At 34.8% G+C, this 15533-nt stretch overlaps 1 protein-coding gene across 1 annotated transcript; it reads right to left on the minus strand.

Moving 5' to 3' along the window:
- Positions 1 to 2035: 2035 nt before the first annotated feature.
- Positions 2036 to 15110, minus strand: LOC137250095 (uncharacterized). The gene is made up of 2 exons (XM_067782381.1): positions 9628 to 15110; positions 2036 to 9500 (listed from the first exon to the last, which is right to left on the minus strand). The coding sequence occupies exon 1, from the start codon at positions 12403 to 12405 to the stop codon at positions 9898 to 9900; it is 2508 nt and encodes an 835-aa protein (XP_067638482.1). The 5' UTR covers positions 12406 to 15110; the 3' UTR covers positions 2036 to 9500; positions 9628 to 9897.
- Positions 15111 to 15533: the final 423 nt, after the last annotated feature.

The following is a 15533-nucleotide window of genomic DNA, read 5'->3' on the forward strand; positions in this document are numbered from 1 at the left end:
TTAGGCTCTTTTAGAACAGCTAAATGGGGTTCTTTTACCATATTTGTGTGAAATTTCTCATTAATTTTCTCTCTAGTTAATGAATCATTTTTTCTGCCATCGAAAGAATATGCAGTTATGTATCAAGCACTTCATCTCTAGCTTTAATTTTTTCTCTTGCAACTTTAGATTTATCCATTATGACAACACGAACATCTCGAAAATGTATATCTTCGAAAAGGGCTGTTGCTAAATATGAAGCAACTCTATCTGATACACCGAATCTGTCACACATCAGCAAAATTTATAGCATCGTATCGTTGAGTATAATGTCCTCGTTTCATTGTAATATATACCTCTGCAACTGCTTCATTTGCACTTTTTGCTTGACCTGTTTCCATATCTTTTCCAAGTGGTTCGTATGTTGGATCATCACTAAGTGTTGGCATTGTTGGTATTGTTGTAGGTGTTTCTTCTACAATGTCATCCATATATTCAGGTATTGTGAATTTTCTATCATTATGTTGGGCCATCATAAATTCTCTTTAATGGTTTGGTATTAAACCACATGAGTATTCTGTTGTTTTTAACTTGCATTTACATTTTCAAATATAAAATTATGCATTTGTTGATTGTACGAATGCTGTAAATTCCTGAACTTTTTTTCTGTGTTTAATGCTTTCGTGATATTTTTCAATTAAAACATTTAGTTTTCTTTTAATACTACGTCTATCAATTAGTTGAATATTCAATTTATCCAAATTTCAACCAATTTATCAATTACATGAGGAGTTAAGTTTTATGCGAAAACATTTTACTTTGAAGTTTAGCATGATCACTTAAAAAGAAATAAAATCTTAAAATGTCACGACTAGACGGTAAATTCAGATTATTTAATTCACTTGATAAACCAAATGCAATAATATCGTATTGAAGTATATGTGATAAAGTGGATTCAGATGATGTAGAAGGATTTGGTTCATCCATTTTAAATTTAAATACAAAAAGCTGTAAAGAAAAAAAAATGTCCATAAGAAATTTGTTAAAAATGATAATATAGTAGTTAAAAGTTCATTTTAGGCTAATTTCTTATAATTTAAGCCTGATATCTCTACTAAAATTCAAAAACACTATAGATATTAATACAGATTCTGAAATGTACGTAAAATACGTAAGCCCAATATGATATTTTTCCTATGATTCTATAAGAAGCTATGAAGATTATTTTTCTATTTTGCATAAGTGGGGGACTCGAAATTGGACTTAGAGCTATGGTGTCTTCAGCATTTTTTCTTAGAATCATCTGTAGATTACGTTTTTGTTATACTCCTGATGGAAAAAAATTTTACCCGCTCTAATGAACATATATGCGTTATTAATTTTTATTGTATTTCAAATCTTTTAAATTTCCAAAAAAAATTATACAAAGGCTAATATTTTTTCATTTGACGCAAGAACTCTTACAGAAAGAGAGGGAGAGAACTGTTAAGTTCAATATTACTTTGTTTAATATATTTTGGTAAGAAGTAACCCAATGAGTAGAGATGGGAAAAGGGTAAATACCCTGTAAATTGGTTATATATGGTAAAAATGGGTAAATACCCAAATATTTACCAAAAAGAAGGGTAAAAATAATCATTTGGAAAATGTGGGACAAACACACAAATTCAATCCAAAATGTACACAATTTGTCCTATATAGATGTGTAGATATCCATGACGCTATCGGTTCAATTAGTTTTAATCTGTAATCCAGCGTTTTTCAAAAATATTTAGCCAATAGTGCATGCCGTTGCAAAAATTTAAGTTTACCCAGTAAACATTTTAAGTCAAAAAAGAGTAAAAAAAATATAATAATAATAAATATAAAAAAAAATATCTAAATTGTAGCGTTTACAGTCGGTATGCGCTCATTTGGGAGGCCGAAACCAATGTATTTCCCTTCTTGCAATGGTCGTCCTAGATGAAATTGGAAGAGGAGCTCGGCCTAAAATCTCTTCGGAGGTTATCGCGCCTTACATTTTTTATTTTATTTATATGTATATTAAACGTGCATTGCCGATGGACGGTATTGAATACTTACAAGCTAGAGCTTTTACTAATTTTCGTTTCAAATATACATAGTTTAATGTATGGCTGAAACCATATTAACCACAATTTTAAAACATACATACATTCTACAAAAATTAATCAAAATTTTTCGAGCATGCGAGCCTATTCAATTAAAATATGGCGATATGGAAATTAAAACTTCCTCAAAACTTTCTTTGCAAATTTCTCTGTATATTTGTAAAATACCCAATAACATCGCCTAAAAATAAAATACATACATTTATCTGAACTAGTATAAGTATTAAAATTGATTTATGTTTTATTTGGCCATATTTTAAATAAAAATTATTATCAAAAATAGATATAAGTTGCGAATGACATAATTTTCAATTTTTAACATATGTATTTGGATGATCGTAATTCGTGTATATTTATGTATGTATACTCATATTTATGTTATATATCCTTAGCTGAATAATAAAATTAAGTAAATCAAGAAAATGTGTACAAGTATTTAAAATAACGAAATATACTTACATACTTTTTTATGCTAAAGACCTAAGAATAAGAAAATTAGATTTAAACAAAATGGTTGTTTCTTAGACCTAAGCTAAGTTAAGAATAACTAGTAAAAGGGCAGACTAATCTCTAACCTAAAACTTGACTCACCTGCGGGTGATTATAATTTTAAAAGTATTACCATTATAGAAACATCGAAATAAATTATTTGAAAAAAGAGCAAATAAATATATAACACCTCAATATATGTAGTATGTTTTTCATAGTGTAAGGGGAAAACCCATATAAAAAAAGTGGTAAATACCAGGATCTTTTTAGAACCTGTGCTACATCTGCTATCGCTGAGAGGCCTACTTTAAAAGCGTGTGACGCCAGAGTACAGAGTCCAGTCAGAATACCCATCATGAGCATTCAGTGCCCTCCTTTTAGCGATGAGAGTAACATAGACTAATGTCGTAGGACCTGCACATGATCTTCGACACTTTGTAGATCTGTGCCTTGTTCTACGACTTGACTGCTTGGTTCATGATGTGAAAGTCATGAACCCATCGCCGGTCCTAGGCTGCGGTTCTGCCGCATATGCCGGAGACTGATCTACCTCAGAGAGGCATAAAATTGCCAGTGTGTCACATGCAAAATATGGTTGCATACTTCGGGATATTCTGGGCTGAAACCCAACGTTCGTCGTTCCCAAAATGTTTGGGGCTGTTCGCTTCCAAGCGAGGTCGGCGTTCCCGAAATGTCTACAAAATTTTTGTGGCTCCCTGCTGTTCGCTTCCAAGGACGCCCCGTGATTCACCAACAACCCAGCAGGCTACATCCACTACCCGCTGTTCCTCCCACTAAGCGGCGTTTCCAGCTTATGCGGCAGCTCTAACCATTCACTACAATTCACTAACTCCTAGTGCCCAACACCATATGCCAGCTAAGAACAATTATGATTGCGACATCGGTCTCATGCAATTTATGCCTTGGCCGATGCCACCTTCATAGATGTTCCGAGATTAGCAATGGCAACCGACAGACCGGCGTTGCACCGTGCCGCCAAAATACAAATACCAGCCCGTCAACACCAGGTACACCAACAGCAGCCGGGCAGCATACACTACAAAGCCTGAATCCTTCAGAGTGACGACTGCCCTTCAGATTTCTGCAATTAAATTTTAACGGGTTAACCGAAAAGATCGCGGAGATAGTTGATTACATGAATCAAAATCCGTATAGCCGTAATTCAAGAAAGAAAGCTAACAATTACATTAATATTACATATTATTATTACAACAAAGCTAACTACTAAAACTAAAAGCTACAACATCTATAGAAAAGATCGCACATGGAGTATTGGTGGAGGCCTTGCCTTTATCACCCATCACACCGTGCAATATAGTCTATTTCAACCCAACAACAGCCCCAGAGACAAACCTTATAAAGTCAATACACGCCCACCCGGTTAGGTGATGTTGACCTAGAAATAATTAACAGCCATATTCTTCCAGCCATCTGCTGTCCAAGTGGCTAGCCCCCAGATATAACCGACCTCTGTCATTGCAGTTTACCAGTCGACACCAGAGCCAAGGACCTAGCACAGCAAATAGACAATACGACTTTCTACACGATAAATGGCGATGTCCCCACTCAGGAAACTGTCACATCTCGCGACATTTCCGTCGTCAGCGCAGCGATTAGCCAATTTCATCAGCTCTGAAAATTGGACTTTTATTAACTTCAAACAAGCTAACTGGGAAGACTAAACAACCCTCACAAACCAATCTTGCTGCTCGCCCCATTCCGACTAATTTCCGACAAGGCGAGCGCACGTTTCGCTTCAAGAAAGCTAACTGGGAAGACTAAACAACCTTCAACCGCAAAATCATCGCTTCAGTTTCTGCACGCTTTATACTGGCCGGTCGAATACCAGAAAGCATACCTAATTTCCCGGCTAAGCTGCAAACTTAGGAAGAGCTAGGTCACGTTCACTCGACAACTCGATATGAAATGGCAAGGATAATCTTACTACTAAAGCCTGACAAACTAGCTAACGAAGGCGAGTTATATCGATTGATGTCTCTCCTTTCACCAGTAGCGCAGACATTCGAAACCGTCCTGCTCCCTCATTTGACTGCGAATCTTCGCGTGGCCCCACTTCAACATGGCTACTGCAAAAATGCATAGCACTACCACCGCGCTAAACACCATAAAACACCCAGATAAATTACGGACTGAAGCAGGAAAAACCTCATCAAAGGACCAGTCAAAGACTCAGGAAAAAGTCAGCCACGGCACTACTCCAAGACATAAAAGGCTCACTCCTTCCGCGTTGTCTAAAAAGATTGACTGCAAAGTATCTAAATGGTCGGAAAGCGTCGGTTGAATTAAGGAACGATACTCAAAACCTGGAAGAATTTAACAGGGAGTGCCAAAGGATGGTGTCGTATCCCCAATTCCATCTATTTTCTTAAAAGCACGCACTGGAAAGGCTGCAGGCCTGCCAAAATGCTGCACTCAGAACTGCCACGGAATGCTGAATAGACTGCTTTTGCTTAATTGTCCAAACCTGGACGCCCTCTCAATCGCCTGTTTGATCTAGCCCGCCTCCAATAGAGTTAAGGTACCAATTCCATAACAAGTAAAACTCTTTACTTTTCCAGAATCCATCCCAGCACAAGTAATGTAAGCCCTTCATACGATACGTCCCCGCATAACACCAACCATCTTTTCAATTTCAATGTGAAACCTACGCCTCTAACACTGACTTTCCTATGGCCCACGCCTGTTGAAACTGCATGTTTCCTGGGATTCCCGCTAGAGGTCTTCGACGACCATTTGTGAGTGGTCGCACCCATTGAATGGGGTGAAGCACTGTTAACACAACAACAGGGATGTGCCCTTAACTAGCTCATCCGCTTCATGTAACAGGGGATCCATTATAGAATTATGTATTTCCCTATCGCAATTATTTCTGGGAATTATTCACACTAACGGAAGTCAAGGGAAACTTGCAGTTTCAATAGGGTTGAAGCAAGAATATGTGCGTGTCAGAGATGTTGGTTCCACATTGCAATTGAAAAAGTTGCTGTTGGCATGTGAAGGAGCTTTACATGCTGGACATACATTGCGTATGTATGGGTTGATTCAGGATAAGTATACTTTAAGAATTTGCGTCCGAGTGTGACGTGTCTGCCTGTGAAGTGTGTTTTTCTCAACTGCAATTTTTGGGTATTGGACTCTGAGAACGGGGTTCGCCGGGAATTTATGGGCACTCGACTTTGCTGACTCTTAGTGGATAAGGCTAAGTATGCCCAGGTTTTCCGAGTATTTAACAGTTGTTTGTTCAGCTTTTTATTTCTCTGCTTTATGGGAGCATTCCCGCCTCACTGTATTGATGATGATCTGCCGTGTTTTGACAGGCCTGCAGCTTCTTCCTATTTGTTTCTTAGCTTGGCAACCGTATGGAGACGCGTACCACACAAGCGGCTGGCCAATTGCTTTATAAGTACCTTTGCTCTTGTGCTGCCAGCGAGGGACTTGGGGATTTTGTTACAGCTCTGAACTTTAAATGCAATTGCAGTTGCATGCAGTGGCGTAGTGAGGTTTTACTGCGCCCGGGCAAACTATTTTTTTTGAACGCCTCCCCCTATATTACCAAAACAATATAATTGTATATATTCAAAAATCAATAACCCAATAAAGTCGTACGCTGAAGCTATCATCTATACGTAGATTCAAATACATATTTAATAATAATATGATTATAATACATTGGTAAAACTAATATCTATGTGCAAATTTTCCTTGCCTTTGAAGAAGCAAATACATATATTAATGATATCATCAACATTTATTGTTCAATTTGTCTTTTTCCACACTTAAAAATGTTAGGTCACTTAAGCGACCTTGCCCCATCGTCGATCGTAAATATGTCAAAATCAGTTTTAATTTGCTTAATGAACGTTCACAGCTAACAATTGATACTGAGACAGTCAAGAGTATTTGAAGTGCCACTCGCAAGTTTGGAAAAACATCTTCTCCATACGAGATTATAAAAGTAAGTAATTCTAAAGGAGTTTTAGGTTCAATTTCTTTTCTACTGCGAAGTAATATTTTGCAGTCACATATTTCGATAAACAGTTCTGTTCTATCGAAATCTGTATTATAAAATTCACCCAAGTTTTTACAATTTCTTTCTAATAATAAGTTCAAACAGAAAAATAAATTGAGACAATTTCGATTTAAATTGAGTGGTGTTCATACAACTTAATTTAGCTTATACAATAGTAATTTGATATCTGGTTGGCTCATCTCTACAGTAACAACATGTCTTTGTTGAGACTGTCAAAATGTGCGTGTTGGTATTAGGTGAATGGAATGGAATGAAAACATAAAACTTTGATATTTTTGTGTGCTGTAAGAAAATGTGTTCAATGTTTTGGTTTCATTTTGAGTTTGCCATCTTCTTTTGACAATCCCTACTCCAGAGAAATGAAAGACATAAAATCAGCTGATGAGATGAGCCAACCATATAGTTCAGCCATGCGTAACTGACGTTTAAATATACTCAATAAACACACTTTACAATGTTGCATTTGCAGTTTGAAACAATTTATTGCGCAATTTTTTTTAAATTGGCAATTTATTATTACAATTTATTATATGACAAATTGCGTAATAAATTGCCCAAATGGTATAAATTGCCAATTTTGTGTGTGTTTGAACCTAGTATAAGTCTTTAACATAATCCTTGTTTAACAAATTTCCAACGTCTAAGGGAAAACCAAATTTAAAATTATGGTCATTTAACACTTTTCATAACGCGAGAAATTTCAAAATCTGCGGAAAGACCAACATCTCTAGCCCTTTCTCCGGGCATTTTGCGGCGCCTTCTTACCCGTTTTACTATATCAATATCCCATTTTTCACAAAGATATTTTCTATTGCTTCTTCACACAAAGCGTCTCGAATTTCGGATAGTTCAGTCCCTAATGATTTAAGATCATGATACGTTTCTCTAAAATTCATCCCCGGATCTTGTAATCTGAGCTGCACACGATCAATCCTCCTTAAGATTTCATACCAGAAATGAACTAAAAATTAGTATATTTTGCAACGGAATTGTAGCTTCCATTGTGGTGTTAGTGTCCTCTGCTCATTGTTCTAGAAGAGTTCTCCTACATTCTCTAGCCAATCGACGTTGAACGTGAGAAAAAAAGATATATGTGTTCAATTATTCCAAAACATGTCGCAACTATTGGATCTTTTTTAGCTGCAGTAACGCCTAAATTTAATGAATAGTTATCACAATTTACAAATAATGCTTTATGATTTTTTTCCTTTATTCTTTGTTGAACGCCAGATATAGTACCTGTCATCTCGTTAGCATTATCGTAACATTGTGATCTGCAGTTTGCTAATAAAATTTCGTAAGACTTAAATTTTTCTAAAATTGTATTTCCGATCGAGGCAGCATCTTTAGCATGTATTTCAATACAGCCGAAAAAAGATTCCTTAATGGAAACTTTTTTATTGATAAAATCAACATCTACATACCTAACGACTTGAGACATTTGTTCTCGATGGGAAATGTGAAGAGTTGAATCAAACAAAAGTCCATAAAACAATTAATAAATTAGAACAGGAACACAGAACTATGGGAAAAAACCAAGAACGGGAAAATAAAGTGTACACAGGAGTCACATATATACCCGGCCTTACGGACAACAAAATTATGAAGAACAACAACACAAGCTTTGCATACAACCCTGTACCCTAAATAAAATATTTACACAAATAAAAGACAAAATAGACAAAGAACAACAACACAATGCCATATATGAGATAAAATGCAATGGTAAAGTTGGCGAAAACTGCAACAAAATATACATTGGTACAACAAAACGTGCATTTGGAATTCGAGTCAATAAGCACAAAGCAGACGCCAGAAATAATAAAAAGAATACAGCTTTAGCTGACCACCTTACAAACAATAAACATTCAGCGGTCTTTACAAATGTACGAATACTAGACATAGAAACAAGAAAAAAAAAACCCGACTGACACTGGAAGGACTGAGGATACAATAACGAATAAAAGATGCAGCCAATTTCAAAGAAGATGTGGACAACATAAATTGCGCTCATTCAACAGCGATTTCGGAGAAGAAACATGTATGCGCACGGAAATAGTCGAAAGTTATTATTAAAAAATTGTGCATTGTTTTCAATGTTGTTTGTTTATATGTTATAATTTAATGTTATATGTAAGTGAAATTTTAATTTGAAATTGTTGACTATTTTGTAATTGTTTTATGTTTTGTCAAATAAACTAGGCTCCCTGAAGAAGGTGCAAAATAGCACCGAAAGGCATAGGAGAAAAAGAAAAAATCAGTGTTTTGCCTTATAATTTGAAACCTGCCGTAAAGCTCAATAGATATCATCACAAAAGTCCATAATATTTATTTCATTTGATATCGTTATACAGTCCTTTTTAGTAATGTATTTGTTTTATTACTTATCAAGAATGCCTTGAATTGGAATGATAATAACTCAGTGAAATATACCCAAAAATTTATGCTTACATTAAATTTATGACATACCTATTTTAATATTTAAAACGTTTCAAATTTAATCTAAGCAGATGATGAGGAAGTTAAAAAAAAATTACTTAAATGTTATTGTTTCAGCTATTTCCCTAGTATATTGCAGACTTCACCAAGCTGCCGCAAGTGTTCCGAATATATGTAAAAAGGAAAGTTAATGTTTGTGGAAATGTTATTCACTATTTATTTATAGTTTGATTTCAATATACATATTTCAATTTCGCAAACGATTGAGTAATTTAATGATTTTTTGTAAATTTGTTTTTTTGGTTTCGGGTTTACAGTCCAATGAATCAGAAAAACGCCTTTTTTATTTTATCGCCAACGTTTCGACCTTTTATTTTGGTCTTCTTCAGGGCCTAATGACAAAAAATATAAAACTTAGTATATAAGGCCTTGCATTGCAAAAGAGGGTTAATAATTATTAATTACATATACACACAAAAGTACATATATAACACAATTATTGAAATCACAGATTCTTACTCAAAATTACTGCGTTCTTCCTTGTCCAGTTGTTTTGTATAGATGTTTTGTTTTCTGCATTGTGCAGAAATGGTCATATATAAAATTTTTAAATTATAGGACTTATTTATAAATTTGAATAAAATTTAAAAGAAATAAGTAATAAAATGAACACAATGTAAAATTCAAACAACAAACTATATATATATGCGTATTTGACGTTTGTTGATATTTTGTCAGCCGGTTCGTGCTTGATGGACTATGTAGAGCAGCTGATGATTGTTGACATTGTTAGAAAATACACGTATAGATGTCGCTGATGTTTTTAGCTTCTACGCTTCTTTTATTAACACAGTTTTTATCAGCTTTAATAAATATTTCTTCTAATAGGATTCTTTTTCCCCAACTTTTCTCTCTAGCCAATACTTTAGTTCCTTCGAAGTCAAATCTATGTCCAAAAGTAATAGCGTGGAGGGCGAGTGCACTTTTTTCTGTTTCTTTCTTCTCAACAGTTTTTCTATGTTGATTTAGGCGTTTGTATAAATGTTGAGATGTAGTGTCTATGTAACTTTTTCTTCGCTGGCAGTCAATACAATCTATTTTGTATACAACGTTCTTTTCTTTATTTGTTGGTATTTTGTCTTTAATCTTGTTGTACATTTTCCCAACATTGTTTTTATTTTTGTACGCAAAACGGACGTTGGCAGTGAACTCTTTGAATTTGTTTGTAATACATTTTGTAATATACGGGAAATATGAAATTGTCATAGTTTTAATTTCTGCTAATTGTTGTTGAGCGTTGGTGCTCGTTAATATTGGGTCGGTGTTTTTGTTGTTGATGGATATTTTATAATGATTTATTAATCTTGACACCAATTTTGGCGGATAATCGTTCGCTTTGAGGATGCCTTTTATAATTAATTTGTTCTTGTTGTGGTATTTTTCATCACTTAAGTTAAGAACTCTGTTTATTAACCCTTTTGCGGTGCTGATTTTTTGGGTTAATGGATGTATTGACCTATAATTCAAAATACGACCTGATGAGACTGGTTTACGGTACCAGTCCGTGTTAAAGGTTCCGTTCTGTGCGTTTCTGAAAATAACCATATCCAAGAATGGTAGCATATTTTGTTGTTCTTTTTCAAATGTGAACTCGATTCCTGGTTCTATGGCATTGAATATTTTTAAGACCGATGGAAGGATGTGTTCAGGTAGTAGTAGGTATAGGTCGTCTACGTATTTCTTAATTATGCTAATGTTGAATTCTAGTTCTTCTTTTACTCTCTGAATGGCTCGTTCTAAAACGTTGTCCATTAGAATTTCTACTAGAATACAGCTGATGGGTGATCCCATTGGGCAACCGAAATTCTGTGCATAGAACTGTTCGTTAAATTGGAAATAGCTGTTTTTTGTGCAAAGAGTAATCATTTCGATAAATTCACTTTGCGAAAGATTTGTGATGGATTCAATTTCCCTCCACCTCTCGTTTAAGATTCTTAAAATAGAATCAACTGACGCATTTGTAAATAGGCTTTTTACATCAAATGATACTTGTATTTGGCCCGGTTCGTGTGTTTGTTGGGCGATGAATGCTTTAAATTCAAATGAATTGCATATGTGGAACTGCGATTTTGGTATTTTGGCTAGAATCGCTGTTGCATATTTCGACAGTGCTGTTGTTGGTCCATCATAGTCGGCGGAGATCGGTCTAAGTGGCATTGGAATTTCGTTTTTGTGGTGTTTTGGTGCGAAGTATATCCTTGGTGGGTTTGCGTTGTACGTTGTAAGTTTCCGTTTAGTTAGGGAGTCTATTTTACCTCTATTGAATAGGGTTTTTACAAACAGATTGTTTTTGATTTGTATTTTGTTTGTTGGGTCAGTTATGGCGTTGTATGTGTCAGTGTCGCTGAGCATCTCCTCTCCAAGTTTTAATAGGTCTTTTTTGTACATAAACACAGATTTATTTCCTTTATCCGATCTAGTGCATATTATTTCAGGATTGTTCTTAAAAAACTGTATGCAACTTTTTTCTTTTTGTAGTAGGAAGTTTTCTAAATTGGATTTTCTTGCTGTTGATTTGGCTTGTAATATTGTGCGTGTCACCGTTTGTCTGATTTCGTTTCTGTTTTGGGGATCTACGCAATTTTGCATAATGCACTCCACTTCTGCTATTATCTGTTTGGTTGGTAGCTTGTTAGGAGTTGTTGGCAGTCCAAAGTTTGGGCCTAAGCCCATTAAGAGCATAACGTCTTTTGGTAAATTTATAGTTGTTGCATTGTGTATAAAGCATGTTGTGTCAGATGTGATGTGTGTTTGTATTTGAGTTGATTCTAGCTTGTTGTACTTTGTGTTCAAGTTATTTATGGTTACTTCGTGTCTATTTTGATAGCTAATTTCTTGTGTTCGGAAAAAATCATTCGTGTTAGGTAAGCTTCTGGATTGGATAATTGATCTTAGATTATTGATTTGTTGTTCTAGTCGATTTATCTTCCAAAAGGAGATTTTTATTTCCAAGTTAAGTATTTTCCTTCGAAAATCTGAAATTAACTGGCCAATCTGTTTGTTGTATGGTGTGTCATCTTCCAAACTTTGGAAGGTGCAGCTTACGTTATTTATTATATGTTTTGGAATGATATTGTTTTTCCGACATTTGAGTAAAAAGAATTTCCGCGCCCTAAGTTTTGCTAATTTTATGTTGTTTGTTGCGAAAGCCTTAAATAAAGTTTTGGTTTCTTGGCCATATTGTATGCCAATCTTGTCAAAGAATGGATTTCGCTGTGTACCCGGCGTATTATTCATATTTTTGTACTACCGACTGTTTTCTTTATTTATTGTAAATTTTTTTTTTTGGTTTCGGGTTTACAGTCCAATGAATCAGAAAAACGCCTTTTTTATTTTATCGCCAACGTTTCGACCTTTTATTTTGGTCTTCTTCAGGGTCTAATGACAAAAAATATAAAACTTAGTATATAAGGCCTTGCATTGCAAAAGAGGGTTAATAATTATTAATTACATATACACACAAAAGTACATATATAACACAATTATTGAAATCACAGATTCTTACTCAAAATTACTGCGTTCTTCCTTGTCCAGTTGTTTTGTATAGATGTTTTGTTTTCTGCATTGTGCAGAAATGGTCATATATAAAATTTTTAAATTATAGGACTTATTTATAAATTTGAATAAAATTTAAAAGAAATAAGTAATAAAATGAACACAATGTAAAATTCAAACAACAAACTATATATATATGCGTATTTGACGTTTGTTGATATTTTGTCAGCCGGTTCGTGCTTGATGTACTATGTAGAGCAGCTGATGATTGTTGACATTGTTAGAAAATACACGTATAGATGTCGCTGATGTTTTTAGCTTCTACGCTTCTTTTATTAACACAGTTTTTATCAGCTTTAATAAATATTTCTTCTAATAGGATTCTTTTTCCCCAACTTTTCTCTCTAGCCAATACTTTAGTTCCTTCGAAGTCAAATCTATGTCCAAAAGTAATAGCGTGGAGGGCGAGTGCACTTTTTTCTGTTTCTTTCTTCTCAACAGTTTTTCTATGTTGATTTAGGCGTTTGTATAAATGTTGAGATGTAGTGCCTATGTAACTTTTTCTTCGCTGGCAGTCAATACAATCTATTTTGTATACAACGTTCTTTTCTTTATTTGTTGGTATTTTGTCTTTAATCTTGTTGTACATTTTCCCAACATTGTTTTTATTTTTGTACGCAAAACGGACGTTGGCAGTGAACTCTTTGAATTTGTTTGTAATACATTTTGTAATATACGGGAAATATGAAATTGTCATAGTTTTAATTTCTGCTAATTGTTGTTGAGCGTTGGTGCTCGTTAATATTGGGTCGGTGTTTTTGTTGTTGATGGATATTTTATAATGATTTATTAATCTTGACACCAATTTTGGCGGATAATCGTTCGCTTTGAGGATGCCTTTTATAATTAATTTGTTCTTGTTGTGGTATTTTTCATCACTTAAGTTAAGAACTCTGTTTATTAACCCTTTTGCGGTGCTGATTTTTTGGGTTAATGGATGTATTGACCTATAATTCAAAATACGACCTGATGAGACTGGTTTACGGTACCAGTCCGTGTTAAAGGTTCCGTTCTGTGCGTTTCTGAAAATAACCATATCCAAGAATGGTAGCATATTTTGTTGTTCTTTTTCAAATGTGAACTCGATTCCTGGTTCTATGGCATTGAATATTTTTAAGACCGATGGAAGGATGTGTTCAGGTAGTAGTAGGTATAGGTCGTCTACGTATTTCTTAATTATGCTAATGTTGAATTCTAGTTCTTCTTTTACTCTCTGAATGGCTCGTTCTAAAACGTTGTCCATTAGAATTTCTACTAGAATACAGCTGATGGGTGATCCCATTGGGCAACCGAAATTCTGTGCATAGAACTGTTCGTTAAATTGGAAATAGCTGTTTTTTGTGCAAAGAGTAATCATTTCGATAAATTCACTTTGCGAAAGATTTGTGATGGATTCAATTTCCCTCCACCTCTCGTTTAAGATTCTTAAAATAGAATCAACTGACGCATTTGTAAATAGGCTTTTTACATCAAATGATACTTGTATTTGGCCCGGTTCGTGTGTTTGTTGGGCGATGAATGCTTTAAATTCAAATGAATTGCATATGTGGAACTGCGATTTTGGTATTTTGGCTAGAATCGCTGTTGCATATTTCGACAGTGCTGTTGTTGGTCCATCATAGTCGGCGGAGATCGGTCTAAGTGGCATTGGAATTTCGTTTTTGTGGTGTTTTGGTGCGAAGTATATCCTTGGTGGGTTTGCGTTGTACGTTGTAAGTTTCCGTTTAGTTAGGGAGTCTATTTTACCTCTATTGAATAGGGTTTTTACAAACAGATTGTTTTTGATTTGTATTTTGTTTGTTGGGTCAGTTATGGCGTTGTATGTGTCAGTGTCGCTGAGCATCTCCTCTCCAAGTTTTAATAGGTCTTTTTTTTACATAAACACAGATTTATTTCCTTTATCCGATCTAGTGCATATTATTTCAGGATTGTTCTTAAAAAACTGTATGCAACTTTTTTCTTTTTGTAGTAGGAAGTTTTCTAAATTGGATTTTCTTGCTGTTGATTTGGCTTGTAATATTGTGCGTGTCACCGTTTGTCCGATTTCGTTTCTGTTTTGGGGATCTACGCAATTTTGCATAATGCACTCCACTTCTGCTATTATCTGTTTGGTTGGTAGCTTGTTAGGAGTTGTTGGCAGTCCAAAGTTTGGGCCTAAGCCCATTAAGAGCATAACGTCTTTTGGTAAATTTATAGTTGTTGCATTGTGTATAAAGCATGTTGTGTCAGATGTGATGTGTGTTTGTATTTGAGTTGATTCTAGCTTGTTGTACTTTGTGTTCAAGTTATTTATGGTTACTTCGTGTCTATTTTGATAGCTAATTTCTTGTGTTCGGAAAAAATCATTCGTGTTAGGTAAGCTTCTGGATTGGATAATTGATCTTAGATTATTGATTTGTTGTTCTAGTCGATTTATCTTCCAAAAGGAGATTTTTATTTCAGATTTCGAAGGAAAATACTTAACTTGGAAATAAAAATCTCCTTTTGGAAGATAAATCGACTAGAACAACAAATCAATAATCTAAGATCAATTATCCAATCCAGAATTCAAAATTCATCGTTCAACGTCAAAACCTCGACTATTAAATCGATTCACGTAAAAATGTCATTAGTAAATAATGGAGATGCCATAACGAAATGTATTCATTGGGCATGTTAACTTATTCAGGTAAAGTTTAGAACAGGAGTCTACTGCTAATACGCGTCCAAAAATATCGAGAGAGGTGACCTCGACAACAATAATCCGAAGGCGGAAAGAAAAATTGTATCTCTGTCCGGAGATATTTGCAGTTGAAGTTGGCAATTTTCAT

Source organism: Eurosta solidaginis, chromosome 4 (assembly GCF_040869045.1).
Source record: "Eurosta solidaginis isolate ZX-2024a chromosome 4, ASM4086904v1, whole genome shotgun sequence".
Lineage (NCBI taxonomy): Eukaryota > Metazoa > Arthropoda > Insecta > Diptera > Tephritidae > Eurosta > Eurosta solidaginis.

Coding starts and splice junctions, on each gene's coding strand:
- LOC137250095 (XM_067782381.1), bottom strand. CDS start 12,405: ATGAATAATACGCCGGGTACACAGCGAAATCCATTCTTTGACAAGATT.